Here is a 22,147-nt window from a genome sequence, read left to right as displayed (position 1 = left end):
CATAACTATCGCAACATCACTTCATATACATTTCTGTTTAACGAGAGAGCATCAATGAGGATGCGTGATTTACTAGAAATAGCAACTAAATCCAGTAGTGGTTGTGTGAGGGTGATGGGAAACACATTTGGGTCTTTTGTGTAAGCCTGTACGAAAGGGTTGCCCCGGACGGCACACATTATAGCTACGTCACAAACTGAATCTCCCTCCATTCTATAAAAAAAAGGGGAAGACTCCCGTTGGAATATTTAACGCTCGCTGCTTATAAACAGACGTGATGCTCATGACTGGAACGTCGTTGATCATAGGTCTGCTCGATCAGAATTGATCTGGGGTTAAACAATAACAATGACAATAGGTGTTGTGTCTATTTAGAGAATTCAGCGAGTAAAGCTGTGGTTTACAGCTTTGACGAAATGCTTACCAGCTGCTGCTGCTGCTCCTGCTGCTGTTTCTGGGGCATATGTTCACTAGCGTAGCCGATTACAGGAAAGACGCCACGTTACAAAAAATCGCTGCCGGTTTTGCCTTATATCGCACACTAATCACTGGAAAAGCTAAACCTATAATGTAACTGAGGTGGAACAAGGCATCAAAGCAACAAAACAAGGCTTCCGTGGAACCCTTTACATTGTTTTAAGGCGAGAAAAGAATCTGTAAATATCCAGTATTCTTCGGTAAATCGCTGAAAGTATGCGACGTCGGGCTGCGAACGGTGAAACCACTGTGAACCAGGCACATGGAGAGAATCGAACAGATTCTCACGGCCCCCAGCATCCTCATCACCACCAACAGACACACACTGTAAGCATGGACACATCATTTTAATATATTTCTTATCCTCTTTTTAAAAAGTATTTTCTCTTCTCTTACTGCATTCTCTGAGTTGGTAATATATTTGCTCCTTGTTGTATGGAATATCGAACCTTTGTTAAGATCTGTTTGAAATTTAAGTATTCAGGGTGTCAGAAAACCTTTTTCGATTAGGGTGCGTAGTATTTATTATACAACGACTATACATATTATATACAGCATTGTATATAATCATCTGATTACCATTAACTCTTAAAAGAGGTTTCTGATGCCTCATATATAAAACACTACAGGGAGGTTTATTGTAATTAAACAAAATTTACAAACATGATTTCTTTTACCAAGTAACATGAAATACTATATAGACATACACAAATTAGTAATATATATGTGTGTGTGTATATATATATATCAAACTTAGGCTTCTATGCAGGTACTGTTAAATACACACATTATACAGTTATAATACATATACAGTTATTATACATATACGGTCCCTTCTGTACAATTATATACTTGTAGGTGTATATACGTTTGCTCATATTTTATTTTGATTAATCTTTAATTGTAAATGTGTCTCGTGTTCGCACCCGCCACTTTATCAAAACCAGTGTTAATCTGAACGGAGAAATTCGTTTTATCAGTTCGAACCTTTTATTAACCTATTTCTTTACTACCCACAAGGGGCTAAACACAGAGAATCAAAATTATAAAGGGCAGATGGCACATTAATTGTTCCCTTAATGTTAACTGCATGGTGTACCTCCTTAAATTTAAGCGGTAAAAACAAGATTAAAATATTTGTAGAAGTTACTTATTTTATCATATCCTAAATGATGCTTTTTTTAATGATATCGATCATTTTGTAAATCCAAGCAGTTTATGTATCAAAACAAACCTTAGAAAACTTGGATGGCTATGCTAATACTTCTTTCGCCAGAAATCTTGTGTTATTTAATTCTGTTTGTGAAGTTTCTTTTCTTATTTTTAATTTCTGATTTTATTTATAGCGATCTCTAGAGAGATATATTAAACTCGTAAAATTTGGTATAATGTAGAAAATTGAGCACCTATTAATTATTAATTTAAAGGTCCCTATTTCTCTCCCTCTCTCCGCAAATCCATCCTCCTGGTTCCCGTCTGTAAATGCTCAGTTTTTTAATTTTTTTTATTTCTGAATTGTTTCTATTTTTAAAGTTTCCTGTGGTATTTTCTGTTCGTCTTTTTGTGTGTGTAAACAAACCCACTGTTTATCTGTGGTAGCTAGCCCAGTTTAATCGGATATCTATTCCGGTTCTTCAGTAAACTTTGGACCCTAATTTCACAACAGTTCTTCGTTAGAACGACATTTTAAAGTTTATTAAATTCCACGTAGGACCAATATTTCCTTCGTGTAGCTTTTAAAGCACTAGTCATATGTAATCCCGTTTGTATTTAATACTTTTAATGTATATACATGGATAGCTACCCACAACTTATATATATATATATATATATATATATATATAATTCATTTTTGAACTCTTTGAATAAAACCTTAGGCGAAACTAGGAGTCCCAGTCAACGTGTATCTTACAATATTTTTTACTCTACTTTCAATATTGAGTCTACCTATCACACAATGTTCCACAGTTATTCTTGAACTATCTTTAAAATAATAATTACCTCAGTTTAAAATACACAAGCAGCCTCCTAGATATAATTGCTAAATTTTACTATTATCCAAGTTTAATTAAATTATTTGACACAGCATCTATTATTAAAAACCCATAATTGTTGTTAGATTGAATTCATATTTTATTGAATAATTCTTTACGCTTTTATATTTTACTTTGCCGTCTAAATGGTTTAGTATTTCTTCTGTAACACCATTCTTCACGCCTCCGCATTCATTGTATTAATTCAGATTTCTGCGACAACCTGTTTATTACGAAGAACGGTTATCATATCCACGACTGGAACCGTTCTTTAAATAGCACTTGAGCACTTGTGTGCAATTGGCGCACTTGATATAAAGAATCAAAGAGGAAGTTTAGTTGGAGCGGAGGGCAACAACAACTCGATCTGTCACGAACCTGTTTCAACTGGCATTGAGTTCGTTATTGATTTCGTTTTCTTGTAGAAGAAAACAAATCCACTTGGAATCAATTCCTCACCTTGCGGTGCGATTGGATGGCAGCTATTAAGTCTCTACTATTTCTAAATATCTTTTTACCTTTATTTTATTTTTTCTTACATTCATCATACATAATAATCATTGTAAAAGACTCGTCTTATCTTAAATATAGTTTCTTAATAAGCAAAGTCACTAATTATCTCCACCACCGCAACCACCACTTGAAAGTACTAAATGACTAAAAAAAAATTGTTTTAAAAGATTTCTATTTGTCTTTATTAAAATTACACTGTAATTAAAATAATATAGTTTACTGTATTTATTAATTCATTACTAGTCACAGTGTTCTATTTATAGCCATTTATAATAGGATTAATTGCTTTTTTTTTTTAATCTGTGATTTATTTATTCAATTAATCCAGGAACGACTGTTGATACATTGGTAGATTTTTGTAGTTTTTCTCCATCTGTGAGTCAGCTGACGAGAGAGATCGTTAATTTAATAAAAGACGATTGACATGATAATACAACAGCAGTAGGAATCTGATAGCTGAGTGTGTTTATGGTGTTGTTGCTTGTTTTTGCTGCTGTTGGCATAAAATATAACGAGTTGAAGAGGTTTCCTCTACTCTTCGCATAAAATATCTGCTGGAACACTGTCAAACAAAAAGTTCACCGCTATTTCGAGAGAGATTCGCTTCGATAATCAAATAAAGCCTGTGTATGAGATATTGATTTCGTTATAAAGTTAGCAGCTACCTCTTGTTGTTTAGCATCATTTCAGCTCTGCCTGAGCACACCTATGACCAAATGCATCTCAGACGTGACCATTCCATCTGTTTTATATATATCGGTTCAGGCGTGATTATGTGGAAGAAGTTTGCTTCCTAGCCACGCGGTTTCTTGTTCAGTCCCGTTCGTGATACTTTAGGCAAGCGTCTTCTGCTGCAGCCCTGAGCCGACCAAAACCTTGTGAGTGGATTTGGTCGATGGAAACTGAAAGAATCCTGTGTGTGTTAGCAGTTGGACCCGGCGTTGCTCCTGTTTTCCGTGTTGAAGTTAAGCTCACCTCTGACCTTGTATTGAATAAGCATTTCCTTAGAGACTATTCTATCGATTTTGTTGAAATTTTACACCCGAAAAAATGCAAAAGCTGCAGGAAATATAACATCAGTTTGGAAATTTCCATTGAAACGCCCAATTGAGCTCACAAAAATCGATGCCAACTGAGCATTATTGAGTTTCCAAAAAAATTTCGGCCTTATTTGAATTTCAGGGCATATGCTCTACCTATGTGCCAAAAATCATTAAAATCAGTTGTATGGTGTGGGAGGAGTTAGAGTAACCCCAAACAGACAGATACCATTACACATTTATGTGTGTGTGTGTGTATATATATATATATATATATATATATATAAATACTGAGAGAATAATTTTATACTCAGGTAGCAGTTTAAAGCCAGTTCTCAGTATTTGGCTACCTGATATCAACAACAATACGGAGATATATGTCTCTGAATTTACTTTGGGAATTGCTTTGTGTCTAGAATTTATATAAAAAGTGACAGAGAATGGAATTTAATTTGACTCTTTATTCAGAACCATTTACAATTGTTTTGACTCATCATGTACCTGGACCTTCAAAGAAGTACCTTGTTTTTGACCTGCTGTTTTGACTTGCTACAATGGCTAGAATTGTGCTGTTATAGAAATAAGTAATACAGCAAATGAAAAACATGTGGCATATTTTTGAAAAGTCACCTGAGGTGATGCATCTGCACCTGTAATGCACGGCAATTGATTGTACAGCATCTCACCTGTAAGTTACAGGTGCACAATAAGCCGAAATGATTGTAGTGGTTTTGAATAAAGGGTCTTGTGAATTCCAGTTTCTGCCTCTTGTCTTTTTATATATATATCAAATTTGATGACTGGCATCCGTGCTAGTGGAGCGCTAAGAGCACCATCTGAGCATGATCGTTGCCAAAGCAACAAACTGGCATGTAAAAAGCACTATTCGAGCATGATCGTCACCTTACTGGCACTTGTGGTGGTGGCACGTGAAAAAACATTTGAGCGAGGTTGTTGCCAGTGCCACGGACTGGCTCCTGTGCAGGTGGCAGATAAAAAACACCATTTGAGCATGGCTGTTGCCAGTACCTCCTGACTGGCCCTTGTGCTGGAGGTATATAAAAGCACCCACTACACTCTTGGAGTGGTTGGTGTTAGGAAGGGCATCCAGCTGTAGAAACTCTGCCAGATCAAGATAGGAGCCTGGTGCAGCCATCTGGTTCGCCAGTCCTCAGTCAAATTGTCCAACCCATGCTAGCATGGAAAGCAGACGTTAAACGACGATGTATGTGTTGTGTGTTAGTCTCTGCTTGCCTTGACTTTCAGAGATAGTTGTAAACGAGTGTCACTGTTGTGCAAGCAGTGTCCGTCATTTCTAATCTTCCATGAAAACCTGCCTGGTCATGGGGAAATTAAAATGACCTTATTTAGAACTGGGTAAGTGTTGGTAACAGAAAGGGCATCCAGCTGCAGCAAATCTGCCTCAACAACTTCTGTCCAACCCATGTAAACATGGAAAAGTGGACACTAGAATAAGGCAACGTAATACATTAGGATCTTGTTAAATCTCTTCCAACCACAAGCTTTTCAGAGTTTCCATAGATTATAGTAAAAAAATGTTGTGATGTAGTTTTTCATGCTGATGAAATTTTCCTACAAATTAATAAAAAAATTAAGAGCATTTAAAATGATGTACTTTTAACCAACCTAAGCCTCAGTGGCCATATATACCAGATATCCTGGCTGTTTGTCTCCATGGGAACAGCAGCACACATGAAACCTTTATGGTTTCTTGGCCTACTAGAAATAGTGGCTAAATCTTTCTTAAACTACACCACGATGTCTTGAGAACAAAAAGGAAGACATCTTGTGCCATAGCATTGTGTATTTCTTTGCTTGAGGCAGGCCCAAGTGGTTTCCACTTCATCATATGTCTCTCTTCCATACTGGATGGGTTATCACAGTTTGACTGGAGCTGGAGAACCAGAGAGCTGAAACCAGGCTCCATTGTTCACTTTGGCATGGATGCTCTTCGTAATGTCAACCACTTCACAGAATGTACTGGGAGCTTTTTATGTGGCACTGGCACCAGTAGGGTTGCCAAGTAACGTGTGAAACGAAGACCTCTCAGCTGGGAGAGGGAGTGGAACTGTGGAAGTGTCCTTGTACCAGGTGAGAGGATAGAGTATAAGAGAGGGAAAGATAGAGGTGGCTTACTTTAAAGGAGATACTTGGCTACCATAGTGGGAAAGGAGAGGAGAGGAAGGAGAGATAATTAGAAAGATAAACAGTCTGTGAGAGAGAGAGAGAGAGAGAAAGTGAAATAGATGGTGTTTAAGTGAAAGTTAGTCTCTATGAATGAAACTTTTTGAAAACTCAAAACCCTTAAAACATTGGGCCACACAGATGAATTTTAAATGTACTTCCCCTTTTCTTGTGATATACTTGTAAACAAAGTTTGAAAGAAGTGATGGTGGAGAAAGAATTGGTAACCAATGTTATTACATGAAGTATAGTGTTGATGATGATGGTATATCGTTCTCCACCACCAAATCTTGTAAAACAATTTACTGTAAGAGAAAGTACATTTAATATTGCAATGTGGGACCCACTCCTTGTCCATTAAGTTTATGCTGTTGATATCTGAGCAAGATGACAAAAAGTTGGATCTTCAGGTCTCTGGTCCTCTCTGTATTGCTCTGCTTGTTCAAGAGATTGTAAAAGAGACTGGGCATTGGAGAGAGACTCACTGATAAGAGCGATGTCGTCAGCAAAGTCAGTGTCTGTTGGGTGTCTGGAACTTCTAGGTTTTATTTCAAAACCCTTGCTAGAAATGGTATCAACTGACATATGTAGCACATAGTCTCCTACCCTGATGTAATCTCCAGGGATACAGGCATCCAGCAACAGGACCTCCATAATGCTATGATGGACCGTGAAGTCTGGCGTAACATAGTAAATTCCATTGTCTTGACCATGGTCGAACAATGATGATAATGATTGCTCTGCAGTCATGAATACTCTGTGTCCGGAGCCCTTAGGGGCTGCCTGAACTCTGGTACCAGGACCCTTCACAGGGTTATTAGTTATGTGTATGATTCGTAAATGTCAGCTTAGACTGGTAATTTTCTTGATTTTCCTGAGTTGGATCCTGTATATCACATTCTCTTCTCTGAGGATCCGCATGAGGTGACGGCTTGTATTGGTCAGTCACATGTTACATGGTCATCGTTGGGGAAGAAGTATTTCATGGACACAGGGACTGACAGGGGCACAGTTTGGAAGGTTGCCCCGGATGATCTGAGCAGATACTGACAAGTGGTGGATGCAGTGACGATTGTATTATCACATGCCCCCATATCTGGTTTGACCTGTAAGTATTTTAAGGGGTGTAAGTTCAATAAAGATTTCATCCCCAGAAACTGACATTAATTTCAATGTGATGAAGTGGGCTCCATCACAGATTTTCTCTATCCAGTTTCACTCATAAGAATTCGGACAAACCCAGCCTGTGATAAAAGACCAATATGCCACACAGTGAGATTGAACCCATGACATTGCGATTTAAAATTACAATAACCACCCAGCCAAGCCTGTGACTATAATCTATATCATCATCATCATCATCATAACATCTACTTTTCCATGTTTGCATGGTCTGGACAAAATTCATTCTACCGCCAGATGGCCTTCCTGTTGCCCACCCTCACCTCTTTACAATTAAGCTGTTCTCTCCCCATCGCTGGACATGTTTACCATGGAAGATTTGAAACAAAGGAAATGACTTGTACGTTGATGTCATTCACATCATAGCAATCACATAATGTCACAGTAAAGACACAACACCTTGCACAGGTAGAAGACACCTGGTCTTCCACTATAGCCTCAGGCCAACCAAAGCCTTGTGAGTGGATTTAGTAGATGGAAACTGGAAGAAGCCTGCCCTATTTAATATATATGTGTGTGCGTACCTGTCTGTCTGTGTTTGTATCCCATCACCACTTGGCAACCAGGGTTGGTGTGTTTATGTCCTTGTAACTTAGCGCTTTGGCAAAAGAACTGATAAAATAAGTACCAGAATTAAAAAAAATTAAGTATTGTGAGGTTGCCCCAGTATGGCCGCAGTCTAGTGACTGAAACAAATAAAAGACACACACACACAACAGGCTTTTTTCAGTTTCCCTCTCCCAAATCCACTCTCAAGGCTTTGGTTGGCCTGAAGCTATAGTAGAAGACACTTGCCCAAATACCTGAAGTGCAACATTGTCATTGTTATCATCATTATGATCATCATGATCATCCTCATCACCATCATTATTATCATCATCATATCATCATCAAGGGCAGTGGCTTGGTAGAATCACTTGAGTATCAGACAAAACACTTTGTAATATTTCTTCCAGCTCTTTATGTTGTGAGTTCAAATCCTGCAAAGGTAACGTTGCCTGTCATTCTTCTGAGACTGATAAAGTACCAGTAAAGTATTGGGGTTGAAGGTATCAACTACTCACTTTCCCTTGAAACTTGTTGCCAGTGTTCTAAATCAAAAACTATTATTATTTTTCTCCATTTCACATGCTCAGGTTAATTCTGTAAGAAGAGGCAGCAATCTCTTCTCAAAGGTCTCACAGGGTCTCTTTCCACGATGCTTAACACCCAAGTACCAATCTCAAATCCTCGCTGTTCCCAATAAAGCAGTTTTCTGAGCATGTTCTACCCTCATTTCAATCCCAATTTCTCCAAAAAATTTCTCAGATCAGTTCACTACACTCTTGGAGTGGTTGGCGTTAGGAAGGGCATCTAGCTGTAGAAACCTTGCCAGATCAGATTGGAGCCTGGTGCAGCCTTCTGGATTGCCCAGTCCTCAGTCAAACCGTCAAACCTATGCCAGCATGGAAAACTTACGTTAAATAATGATGATGATTACTTACATTTGACAGATATTTGTCCTCATCATGTTTATTGTTAACACAACGTTTCGGCTGATATACCCTCCAGCCTTCATCAGGTGTCTTGGGGAAATTTCGAACCTGGGTTCTCATTCCTAAGGTATTTTTCCATGTTATTATTATTGTCACTGCCTGGAATCGAACTTGGAATCTTGGGGTTAGTAGCCCACACTCTTAACCACTACACCATATGCCCGGCATATGGCATTGTAGTTTAAGAGTGTGGGTTGCTGACCCCAAGATTCCGAGTTCGACTCCAGGCAGTGACCTGAATAATAATAATAATAATAACATTGAAAAATACCTTAGGAATGAGAACCCAAGTTTGAAATTTCCCCAAGACACCTGATGAAGGTTGGAGGGTATATCAGCCAAAACATTGTGTTAACAACAAACATGTTGAGGACAAATATCCATCAAATGTAAATAATTCCTCATCTCTTAAATATATGATGATGATGAGTTATTATTATCATGGAGTGGGAGGGCAATGCATGCCATCAAAATGACACTGGGGTACAAATATATGAAGCCTGATATACCCGTCATGACTACTCACCTGATAAGGGTACACCAGGTGCATGCATCACAACTATGTGTGTGATATGGTGTGTAGCCCATCCCATTCAAAAGGTGGTCCCTGAATAAGGTTTGTTTAAGGATGATGAACGAAACACCCATGTTTCCAGAAGCCCGTCAAAGTGGCACTGGCATTGGCCACATTTGGATGGTGCTTTTTACGTGTTACCAGCATGGGGCTCACAACTACAATTTCCATTTGATTTGATTTTGATGTTGATGTACTTGACTCAAAAGGTCTTCTCAAGCACAGCATGTCACCCTACAATCCATGGTACTTCTGAGTGGGCTGGTTATGTGACACTGGTGTAGGTTACAGCTGTGAACTCACTTTATTTGCTGGGTCTTCTCAGTATTGTATCAAGGTATTATTATTATTATCATTATTTCTGCTTCTATAAGCAACTCATCATTATCATCATCGTTTAACGTCCATTTTCCATGCCGGCATGGGTTGGACGGTTTGGGAGAATTAATGCCACTATTGGCAACCAGCTAGAAATTCTACCACTGCTGGCTGCTGGTAAGGATTTCTATTGGAACTCCTAGCCAGCTGGGAGAATTTTTGATACTGCTGGCAGCTGAGAGGCAAAATTTGAATGTTACTTCCAGCTGGTTGGCAGAATTTCTATGTTCACTAGAAGCAGTGGGAAGAATTCTACTGGCAGCTGGCTAGGAGAATTGTAACAGTGACTGTCAGTCGGTTTGGGGGATTTTTACTGCAACTGACAGCTGACAGAAAATTTCAGCGGCAACTGGTAGTTAGCTGGGAGTGCTTCTGCTGCAATTTGCAGTCGGCTGGAAGAAGTTTTACTAGCTGCTGGTTGGAAGAATTTCTTGGAAAATTTCTGCTACTCCTGCCATTAAGCTGGGAAAATTTCTGCTACTGACATCCTGCTGGAAGAATTTCCATTGCTACTAGCAGCCAACTGAAAGAATTTCTATTGTTACTGGCCATTGCCTTGAAGAATTTCTGATTATACAGAGATGTGTTGGGCAGAATTTTAATTGCTACTGACTTCTGACTCTGGGAAAATTTCTGTAGCAGCTAACTGGGAGAATATCTACTGTTACTGGCACCCAGTCGGAAGAATTTTTGTTATTACTAGCAACCAATTACGAGGAATTCTGTTGCTACTGGCAATCAGCTGGGAGAATTTCTACTGCAGCTGATACTGGCTGGGAAAATTTCTTTTACTGCTGGTAGCTGACTGGGAGAAATTCTACTGCTGCCAGCAGCCAGGGGGGAGATTTTCTGCAGTTACTTGCAACTGGTAGGGAGAATTATCTGGAAAATTATATGTTGCACTGACAGCCACTGAGAAGGTCTGTTGTTCCTGGCAGCTGACTGGAAGAATTTCTACTCCAACTAGAGAGAAGTTGGATGCAATAGGGGACAGCACAGGCAATGTGAGAGGTGAGCAGTGTGTGAGGGACGTACAGTGCCAGGGATGAGATCAGAGGTATAAAGGTGTGGAAATAAAGATGAACATAAGTAGTTAGCAGGATGGAAGGGTGTAAAGAGGAAAAGTGGAGATGAAAGCAGTGTTCAGTGGAAAATAAGGCAGCAATTTCTCAATATTGAGAATGAGACAAAATGGTTCCAGGATGGGGGCGGGTGGGGGTGTAACATGGCCGGGGTTGAAATATGGGTAGTTCCACCGTTATATAATTGCAGCAACTGAGTGAATAGAGCGATATTCAGAAGAGTGATGGTGGGGTGGGTGCTAGGAAGATGAGTTGTGTGTGGTGGGGTGGATTTGTCTGGGACAGATTGGGTACAGAAGCGTAGGTGTAGCTTTCAGATCTTCAGTTTTGCTGAGATGGACAATTCTTCATAAGCCCAGCAAATTTGCTATCATAATTTGGTATTCTTTCGATATGACTCGACAACATCAAAACACTTCAATTCAGCTGTTTCTGTGAAAGTACATGTCTGTATCTTGTCAACTGTTGACGAAATGGGAGAAGAAGAAAGCTAATGTGTTTTACGTGTGTGCGTGCATGCTTGTTCACTTGTTCTTGTTTGTGTGTGTGTGTGTGTGTGTGTGTCATTTATGTCATCATCATCATCATCATTGTTTAACGTCCGCTTTCCATGCTAGCATGAGTTGGATGATTTGACTGAGGTCTGGTGAACAAGATGGCTGCACCAGGCTTCAATCTTGATCTGGCAGAGTTTCTACAGCTGGATGCCCTTCCTAACGCCAACCACTCCGAGAGTGGAATATAGATATAACGAAATTATGCCAGCAATGCCACATTTTAAACTTGAAGAAAAAATGCCTTGCATATTTGTTCTTACCTGCTTCATGTGCGTATGTAAAATCCGTAAATTTCCAAGCAGGAAACAATAGTCCATGTTTTTTTTTAATCACTAAAGCACAGAAATATTACAACATGCATGGAGAAAAGGAGGGACCATACAATGAATTTTACGGATTTTACATACACACATGAAGCAGGTAAGAACAAATATGCAAGGCTTTTTTCCTTCAAGTTTAAAATGTGACATTTCTGGCTATATCTATATTCCACAACACATCATCATCATCATCATCGTTTAACTTCCGTTTTCCATGCTAGCATGGGTTGGACGGTTCAGCCAGGGTCTGAGAAACGAGGAGGCTGCACCAGGCTCCTGTCTGATCTGGCAGTCTTTCTACAGCTGGATGCCCTTCCTAACGCCAACCACTACGTGAGTGTAGTGGGTGCTTTTTACGTGCTACCGGCACAGGGGCCAGAGGAGGCTGGCAAGTGGCCACAATCAGTTGGTGCTTTTTATGTGTCACCAACACAGACGCCAGTCAGGCGGCGCTGGCATCAGCCACATTTGGATGGTGCTTTTTACATAAATACATAAACACAGAACAGGCACACACACAGACAAGAACAAGTGAACAAGCATGCACACACACACATACAACCCATTAGCTTTCTTCTCCAATTTTGTCAACAGTTGACCAGATACAGACACATGCTTTTGCGGAAACAGCCAAATTGAAGTGTTTTGACTTTGTCGAGTCATATCAAAAGAAAACCATCTCAGTCCTTTATCTTTATGAGACTCAACATGTGGAGGTCATTCTTCAATACTTCATTCTATATCTTCCTGAGTTTCTTCCCTCCACAGGTTCCATTCCATACTTAGTGACTGACATTTCTTTAAGGCAGCAAGCTGGTAGAATGGTTAGCATGCTGAGTGGTATTTCGTCTGCTGCTATGTTCTGAGTTCAAATTCCGCCGAGGTCAACTTTGCCGTTCATCCTTTCGGAGTTGATTAAATAAGCACCAGTTACGCATTGGGGTTGATGTAATCAACTTAATCCGTTTGTCTGTTATTGTTTGCCCCCTCTATGTTTAGCCCCTTGTGGGCAATAAAGAATTAAATTTCTTTATGCAGCTGTCCTCATCCATACACAGAAACATCATATAATCTGCCTTTCATTCTGGTGGAGAGACCCTTTGTTACCAACTAAAGTAAAAGCTCTCTAAACTTTCTCTAGCCAGTGTTTTATGATGCTGGAAAGGTCGTTTATGTAGATTGTAAAGAGCAGCGGGCCCACTGGTGACTTTTGCTGGGCTTCAGAGGACTCCATCGACCACAACATGTTGTGTTCTATCCTCCAGGAAATACTCAATCCAGTGTAGAAATTTTCCGTAGATTCTAACATTTGCCAGTTTTGAGAGTAAGAACACTTTATTGTAGAACACTTTACTGAAGTCAAGATATATGACATCAGAGTTAGAACCTGTTCCCAGGGCTTTATGTATATCCTCAATGTAGTGTATGAGCTGTGTTAGACAGTCTCTGCCACAGTGAAAGCCATGTTGATTTGCATTTAGGAGTTTGTGGATCTCCAGGAAGCCAGCTATCCTTGATCTTAACACTCTTTCAAATACATATATATGTATATGTATTTATATGTATATGTATCTATATATATATATATGTATGTGTATTTATATGTATATGTATCTATATATATATATATGTATATGTATTTATATTTATATGTATATGTATCTATATATATATATATATATGTATATGTATCTATATATATATATATATATATGTATGTGTATTTATATGTATATGTATCTATATATGTATTTATATGTATATGTATTTATATATATATGTATATGTGTAGAGATGTGTCTGGGTGTATTCATGTGTGTGTGAGTTTCTGTGTGGATGTGTGGGTTTAGGGTTAGATGTGGATGTGTATGTTTTGCTTGTGCGGTGTGGTGGAGGTTGAAAGGCTCTCAATTGACCAACCGTGAGGAAGATAATGATAATTTTAAATTCAAATCCAATAGTGTATTTATGTCATAAGGAAAATTACTAACTGGAACCCGGACATACATATATACCACTCTGGATCCTAATGTAAGCGTTATTAATAATATTATGAATGATAATAATGGTAACATTAATGGTATTGACAACGATAATGATGCTAACTTTAATGACACTTTAGAAATTAGTATGAAGTAATATAATGTACTATTGACTATGTATATTTGCATCTAGGTACTAATTTGTGTATGTTTATTATCACAATATTAAGTCGAAAAATTGAGACATTGAGTGTGGAACACATATATGTTTACTAATTTATATTATTTATTTATATCATTATGTATATGTATATTTTTATATGTATAAGAGTGTGAGTATATGCACTCATATGTATATGTATATGTTGTATTATGGGTATGTACCCACACCCATGTGGGTATATATGTAGACTGATTTATATTACATAATCTCTGAAGCGGCCTTATGATATTTTTGTAAATGACTCATTTATATCTATATATTGACCTACCATAAAAGGCTAATATTGGTAAAATGAGACATACTTATCTACATGGCCGAAACAGCTGTAAGATGTAATCTATGCTTATATTTATATTTACTTATATTTATATTCTCTTTTTTATATATATTCTACTTATTATACAACATTACTCTTTTATGTACACTTTTTTATGTACATTCCTTTATGTACACTGATTTGTTCTGCTTTTTATATTTAACCCTACAGTCTCATATGTGGTGGTTTAATAAAGTATGTGATTGAGTATTATCTGGTAACTGATATTTGATTTAGATGTATTTCTCCATTTTCTTATCTTGTATTAGTAATTTGTGGTAAATCATTTTACCTTTGCCCATATAATACAGTAAATGAATTGATTGCATCGCAATCATTAACATTTATGTATTAACTTTGTTGGGTACTTCACTAGCAGTATATTGGATGTATGTTATCCCATGGAGGGTTGCATTTACAACCCCTATCTCAATTTATATATATATATATATATATATATATATCTATATATATATCTATGTATTTATATATCATCATCATGATTGTTTAATGTCTGCTTTCCATGCTAGCATGGGTTGGACAATTTGACTGAGGACTGGCAAACCTGATGGCTGCACCAGGCTCCAATCTGATCTGGCAGAGTTTCTACAGCTGGATGCCCTTCCTAACGCCAACCACTCCAAGAGTGTAGTGGGTACTTTTACGTGCAACTGGCATGAGGGCCAGTCAAGCGGTACTGGCAATGGCCAGGCTCAAATGGTGTTTTTTATGTGCCAGCAGCACTGGCAATGACCTCGCTCGAATATTTTTCACATGGCACTGGCACAGTGCCAGTAAGGCGATGCTGGTAACGATTACGCTCAAATGGTGCTTTTTACATGCCACCGGGTATTTATATATTTATATATATATATATATATTATATATATATATGTATTTATATATATATATATATATATATGTATATATATATATATTATATATATATGTATTTATATATATATATATATATATGTATTTATATATATATATATATATATGTATTTATATATATATATGTATATGTAATTTGATGTATATGTATATGTATTTATATATATGTATATACACTCGTATATGCATACACACACACTGGTGTTACTTGGTTTATGTAGTGCATTGATTGTGTGAGTCTCCAGGCAAATAAAAATGATGTAAATCAAAAGGAATACATTTTTAATGGTTTTATCAATAGAAATGAAAAAAAAAAATATGCTAACAAAATTGAGACGATTATGCATTGAAATGGAGATAAGTACAATTATTTCATGTTTGTGTGTGTAGACCTATCATCATCATCATCGTTGTTTTAATGTCAACTGGCTCAGACAGAATTTTGTTGGGGTAGATTATTCTAAGGTTGGATGCTCTCCCTGCCACCAACCTTCAGTTGTTTCCATGTAAGGTAATATTTTCCATGGCTGGACATGTTTCCATAGAAGATTGGAACTGGAGACCCCTTGAATGACAGTGATGCTCGTTTACAGCCGTAACCTGATGTGAAGACAAGGAGACATCTCTCTCAAATCCGTTTAAACGAGAATGTAAAAAAGGAGAAAGCAAAGTCTTCAGTATGAGTATGTGGTTTGTGGGGTCAACCGCGTCCTCCGTTTCATTTTTTGTAAATCACTCATTCTCATTTAATTGTTTGTTTATTCATACGTTTCGTCTCATTCGATACCCTGACCCCAATGTTTGTTTTGTCTGTCCTCGTATCATCCCCTCTTTTTCTCAGGGGTGAATAAAGAAATACCCTCTCTCGCTCTGTCTGTCTGTCTCTCTCTCGCTCTGTCTCTCTCTCTCTCTCTCACACACATTGTGAGTGGATTTTGTAGGCAAAAACTGAAAGTAGCCTGTCGTATATATATGTACATGGTCTGATCAATAAGTATCCGGACTGTTGCTATAGTAACGATGCTAAAGCATACAGAGTGAAGCTGCTTGGCACAGATTGACTGTGAACTCTGCCGTGCATGTGCACCAAGTTTTAACGTAGTCCACTTCTGCTGTTTACAGCATTCCTTGGAAGGAAGGTGTGTAGCGTATGATCATCGCATTGACCATGACAGAGAAAGTTGAGCAGAGAATCTGCATCCAATTTTGCCAAAAGCTTGGTGATGCTTGATGCTGGTCTATGTCCCTGTAACTTAGCAGTTCAGTGCAAGAGACCGAATAAATACCTGACTTAATGGAAAATAAGTCCTGCAGTCAATTTGTTTAACCTAAACCCTTTAGAAATGTGCTCCAGTATGACCACAGTCTAATAACCAAAGCAAATAAATGGTAAAAGATATCTCTATATATATATACACACACACATTGTGAGTGGATTTTGTAGATGAAAACTGAAAGAAGCCTGTTGTATATAGCTATATGTGTGTGTTTGTCCCTCACCACCATTTGACAACTGGCGTTGGTTTGTTTACATCCCTGTAGCTTAGCTGTTCAGTGCAAGAGACCAAATAAGAACCTGGTTTAATGGAAAATAGGTCTTGGAGTCAATATGTTTAACCTAAACCCTTTAGAAATATGCCCTAGCATGACCACAGTCCAATGGATGAAGTAAATGATAAAAGATAACTATCTATCTATAAATATCTATAAATATATATATATATATATATATATATATTGTAAAGATGGATTTGAATGGACTCTTTTCTGGTTATCACTTTGCCCTTTATTTTTATATTTATAATATTTTAGCTCCATTCCCTTAAATTTTACTTGCCTTTGTTATGCATGAATTTATTGCATATATTTTTCTTCATTCAACTTCACTCATATTACCCTTTCAGGATTTATCACCTTTTATTCGTGTATATGTGTATATTTTATAGTATTAGGTTTTACCATTGGATGCCCCATAATTTTAATATATATTTATATTTGATTTATGATAATTTGGGAATGATACAAAGTTGTTTTGACCAATTGGAATTTTTATTCATTATATCTTTCAATTTATTTCTCCTTTTGTCTCAAGAAATTTAATTCTGAGCACTTCCAGCTGCAGTCCTATTTTCATTTTTGATCTTCAATTTAACGAAATTACTTTTCGGTTTAACAAAGTTATGAAATTATCGTCATATATATATATATATATATATATATATATATATATGTATATATATATGTATATATATATATATATATATATGTATATATATATATATATATGTATATATTAGAAGGTTTGGAGATGATGTACAGGTATTTTATATTAGAAGAAATGAGGTACTCAGAAATTCGGATGGTTTTATATTTACAGATATTTATTTGTATATTACATGTTTTTATACATCATATAACATATATCATATATTAGCGTTTTCGCCCATTCTAGTGGGGTTTTCAAATTGAACTAAGTTTTTTGGGAAAAATTTGACCATTTTATAGTGTTATATATGTATATACATATATATATACATACATATACACCACCCCCACACACATATGGGCTTCTTTCAGTTTCTGTCTACTCAGTGCATTCACAAGGCTTTGGTTGATTTGGGGTTATAATAGAAGACACTTGCCCAAACTGTCATGCTGTGGAACGGAACCCAGGAGGCATGTGGTTGAGAAGCCAAGATAAAACATCATAAACCATTGAGTGGAATTTTTTCAGGCTCTCATGTCACAGTTATCATCTTGTTTGGTTATCATCTGCAAATAGAAAGGGAAAAAATCTTCAGATTCTATATTTTGGCCTTGGGGCAGAAGTGATGTAGCACTAAAATGATTTACCAAAATGTGTGACACAGGTTGGAAAGCCCTGCTCTAACACGTTGACCTCTTTTTCTTTAACATTGACAAGAAGGTGACTGAAGAGGAACCCTTTAGCATTCAGATTACCCTCTCAAATGTTATGTTCATTTATTCCAGTTTTGAATTAATCATGCATTATCTTGTAGCTTTGAGATTTCAAAGATGTGATTGCTTATTTTTAGAATGACATTGTAGGGTAGGTGTGAGAGGTTAGATCTGGTCGGACCCTGGATATGGCAGGTTTAAACACTCAAGTGTTAAACGTTTAAAAAACAAAAATCTTTCTTTGAAGTTTGATGGCATTTTCCATGGTTTCTGAGACTGACTGGAGGAAGGTTGGAAGTTATTCTTAGAATGGTCCCCTGGCCTAATTGCTTACAATTCTGCCAGAAGTAGCCAAGGACTATGTGGTGGTGTTAAACCAAATACCAGAGTATATCTACCACCCAGATACAAAACTGTTCCCTTCAATGGATTTCCTTCTTTCTCCCTCCAGTGCAATCTATTTTAGGGGCTGCTAGATTCAGCAGATAAGTTGTTATACATCCCCAAGTGGATTCTGACTTCTATGGTCACCACCCTACTGTCTATAGCTATCAACACCCTGTCAAAGATCAAATGGGAGAAGCCTGGGCCATCTTGGCCAGGCATTCACTTCATCCCACATCACCAGTTCTTCTTTACCAAAAGTGGCCCTTTTGGCATCGTGCATTTATTGCTGCTTTGTCTGTGGCATAGCTGCCTCTGATTGAGAGAGGATTGCCCTGGTACATTAAGGCTATCAGCACCCCCAGATCTAATTTCACACACAAAAATTTGTTGAGCCCAAGGCCTTTGTTGAAGCCACCCAAGGTACTGTGCAGTAGGGTTGAACCCCAAACCGCATTTCTATGGAATGAAGTTCTTTTCCATGTAACTATTCCTGCACCCATTGACCAATATTGAACTCTGGAGGTGGGCCAAGCTGAGGTGTAGCAGATAGTGAGTGGTGGTGGTGGTGGTGGTCTGGTTGTTATTGATCATTCATCTATTAATATTTCATGGTTTATTGATTTGCTAAACACACATGTATAATACAATACAATATATAAATATATGCATACACAAATGTGTGTGTGTGATACATATATACTCAGGTATATATATATATATATATATATACACACACACATATATACACTCGTATATATATATATATAATATATATATATATATATTGCACATACACATACATATATATACTTGTTGGTGCAGCTATCTGGCTCACCAGTCCTCAGTCAAACCATCCAACCCATGCGAGCATGGAAAGCGGACATTAAACGATAATGATGATAAAATACATACTCATGTATATACACACACACATATATATATACACACACACATACATACATGTGTATACATACACACATACATATATACTTGTGTGTACACATACTCGTGCATACACACAGACATGACAGAAGTAAATAGACACCCTTATAATCATTAAAACTTATTTAAATATGAAATTATACATTCAAATTATTTATCAATTTTTATAATGTGAATATTTAATATTTAGTAGACATGCCCTTTGCATTTTTCAATACAAGGATCCTGTCAGAGGGCCCTGGTTGATCTGGGCAAGGTGATGTGGACTCCTCCTCTCTGGTGAATTGCACAATCACTCTATTAACTGTAGAAAGCAAGATCCTATATATATATATATATATAATATATATATATATATAAGGTTCCTTTTCAACCTTATATATATATATATATATATAAAGGGGCCTTATTGTGGGTCAATCTGAAGGTGGACATAGCGTAAAATCACAGAAAACCTTAGGATCTTGCTTTCTACAGTTAATAGAGTGATTGTGCAATTCACCAGAGAGGAGGAGTCCACATCACCTTGCCCAGATCAACCAGGGCCCTCTGACAGGATCCTTGTATTGAAAAATGCAAAGGGCATGTCTACTAAATATTAAATATTCACATTATAAAAATTGATAAATAATTTGAATGTATAATTTCATATTTAAATAAGTTTTAATGATTATAAGGGTGTCTATTTACTTCTGTCATGTCTGTGTGTGTGTGTATACACATGTATGTATGTGTGTGTGTATATATATATGTGTGTGTGTATATACATGAGTATGTATTTTATCATCATTATCGTTTAATGTCCGCTTTCCATGCTCGCATGGGTTGGATGGTTTGACTGAGGACTGGTGAGCCAGATAGCTGCACCAACAAGTATATATATGTATGTGTATGTGCAATATATATATATATATATATATATATATATATATACGAGTGTATAGACAGATGTATGCACACACACAGACACATATATATCTAAAAACACACATTTCTTTTCAGACCCAGAACAGCCGACCTGGTATCCTCTCACAGATCTTCTCCTGGGGTTGGAAGATTGCAGTGGTGGCCCTAATCGCTCCACCATTCTTGAATTATGCCTCCTTGAAGAATGAAGAAATGCACCTAAAGCCAGAAGGTAGAGTTTTCATCACATCAACGTTTCCATTCCATTCTCTCTCTCTCTCTCTCTCTCGGGTTTAAGATTCTTCTTTGCATCTATTTGGTTAAGGGGTCTTCTCTTACCATCTGGCCATCTGGTGTCTTTAGGGTACCCGTTTGCTGGGCTTAGCATTCACCTCTCTTTATTTGGTTAGGGATGCTCTTTCTCTCACCACCATGGTTTCTCTCTCTCCTCATCAAGATTTTGTGTTCTCTCCATGTGCTGCGTTTAAGTCTTCTTTCTCTCTTCATCTTCCTAATTGATGGTCCATTCCTTAACTTGTTGGATCCAGGCTTTACTCTGTTTCCATTTACTGGGTTTAAGCTTCCGCTCTCTCCCTCATTCTCTCACTCTCTCTCTCTTTTGCTCTTCCTTTCTCCCTAGCTAAACGTAAACCACACATTCCATTCCTCTCTTCATCAAGTATCTCCAGTCTCTTCTCTTCACTGCTTGCAATGCTTTCCACTTGAATTTCCATGAAGAAGGCAAAATGTCTGTGTTTACAAATAACCCACTCTCACTCTTCGCACCCCCTCCTCCCCTGACACCTGTCAACCAAAAACATCTCCCACTTTGCACCTGAGTCTTTCTACCTCATTGCTCCGAGTTCACCTGATGCTCTTTTCCACTACACCCGTTCCCCTCCACCCACCCTTCCCCGGCTCTTCCAGTCACTAACAGCTACTCAACTATTTCTCACTTGCTTACGTTAATAACATCTATCTTCCTTTGCATCCCGTTTAACATTTTAAACTGTCTGCACTAATTATCATCATCATCATCCAGTTGTTTTTTTACTGATCAAATCTCTCTATATATAAAGCTGAAGTTGTCTGTGTATGGCAGGTTTGGTAGCCTTCAACTAACACTATCTCCTCCAAGACCCTGTGGCGCAAGTTGACCAAAATTGAGAGTATGATAGAAGAAGGCTTGCTCTTCATTCCGTAGAAGAAAAAATTCAAATCAGACCATGTTAACACCAAAAATTATTTACATCAAAAAGGTGCTGTTTTTCTATGAAAATCCCTATTTTTTATGATTTTTTGACTGCTGTGTCGCCAGTTTTTGGTGTATTTCAACCAGACAAATATTCACTTAAAGAGAATAACAAGCTACATAAGGCAAAATTTTTACTTTTCAAAAATTCCAATTCTAAAGGGTCGAAACAAACCCGAGCACTGCCGGGCGATACTGCTAGTACATTGATATATACAGAGATGGCTGTGTAATTAAGAAGTTCGTTTTGTAACCATGTGATTCCAGGTTCAATATGAATGTACTACACTTTGGGCTAGTATCTTCTATTACAGACTCTGTTGAGCAATGCCCTGAGAATAAGGGGCGTTTAATATGCCTATCCCATGCTGGGATGGGTTGGACAGTTTGATAGGATCCAATGGACCCATGGACTGCATTGTGTTTCAGT

General features: G+C 37.5%; 1 protein-coding gene across 1 annotated transcript in view; it reads left to right on the top strand.

Moving 5' to 3' along the window:
- The first annotated feature begins 446 nt into the window (after positions 1-446).
- Positions 447-22,147, top strand: part of LOC115210732 — a 40,275-nt gene continuing 18,574 nt past the window's right edge. Inside the window, exons 1-2 of the mRNA XM_029779441.2 lie at positions 447-804; positions 20,562-20,697. Of these exons, the coding sequence (XP_029635301.1) occupies positions 694-804; positions 20,562-20,697 (247 nt within the window). The 5' untranslated portion in view covers positions 447-693. The remainder of the gene's footprint in view (positions 805-20,561; positions 20,698-22,147) is intronic.

Source organism: Octopus sinensis, linkage group LG4 (assembly GCF_006345805.1).
Source record: "Octopus sinensis linkage group LG4, ASM634580v1, whole genome shotgun sequence".
Lineage (NCBI taxonomy): Eukaryota > Metazoa > Mollusca > Cephalopoda > Octopoda > Octopodidae > Octopus > Octopus sinensis.
The sequence above is the reverse complement of the archived record's forward strand: the minus strand, read 5'-3'. Positions and strand labels throughout refer to the sequence as shown.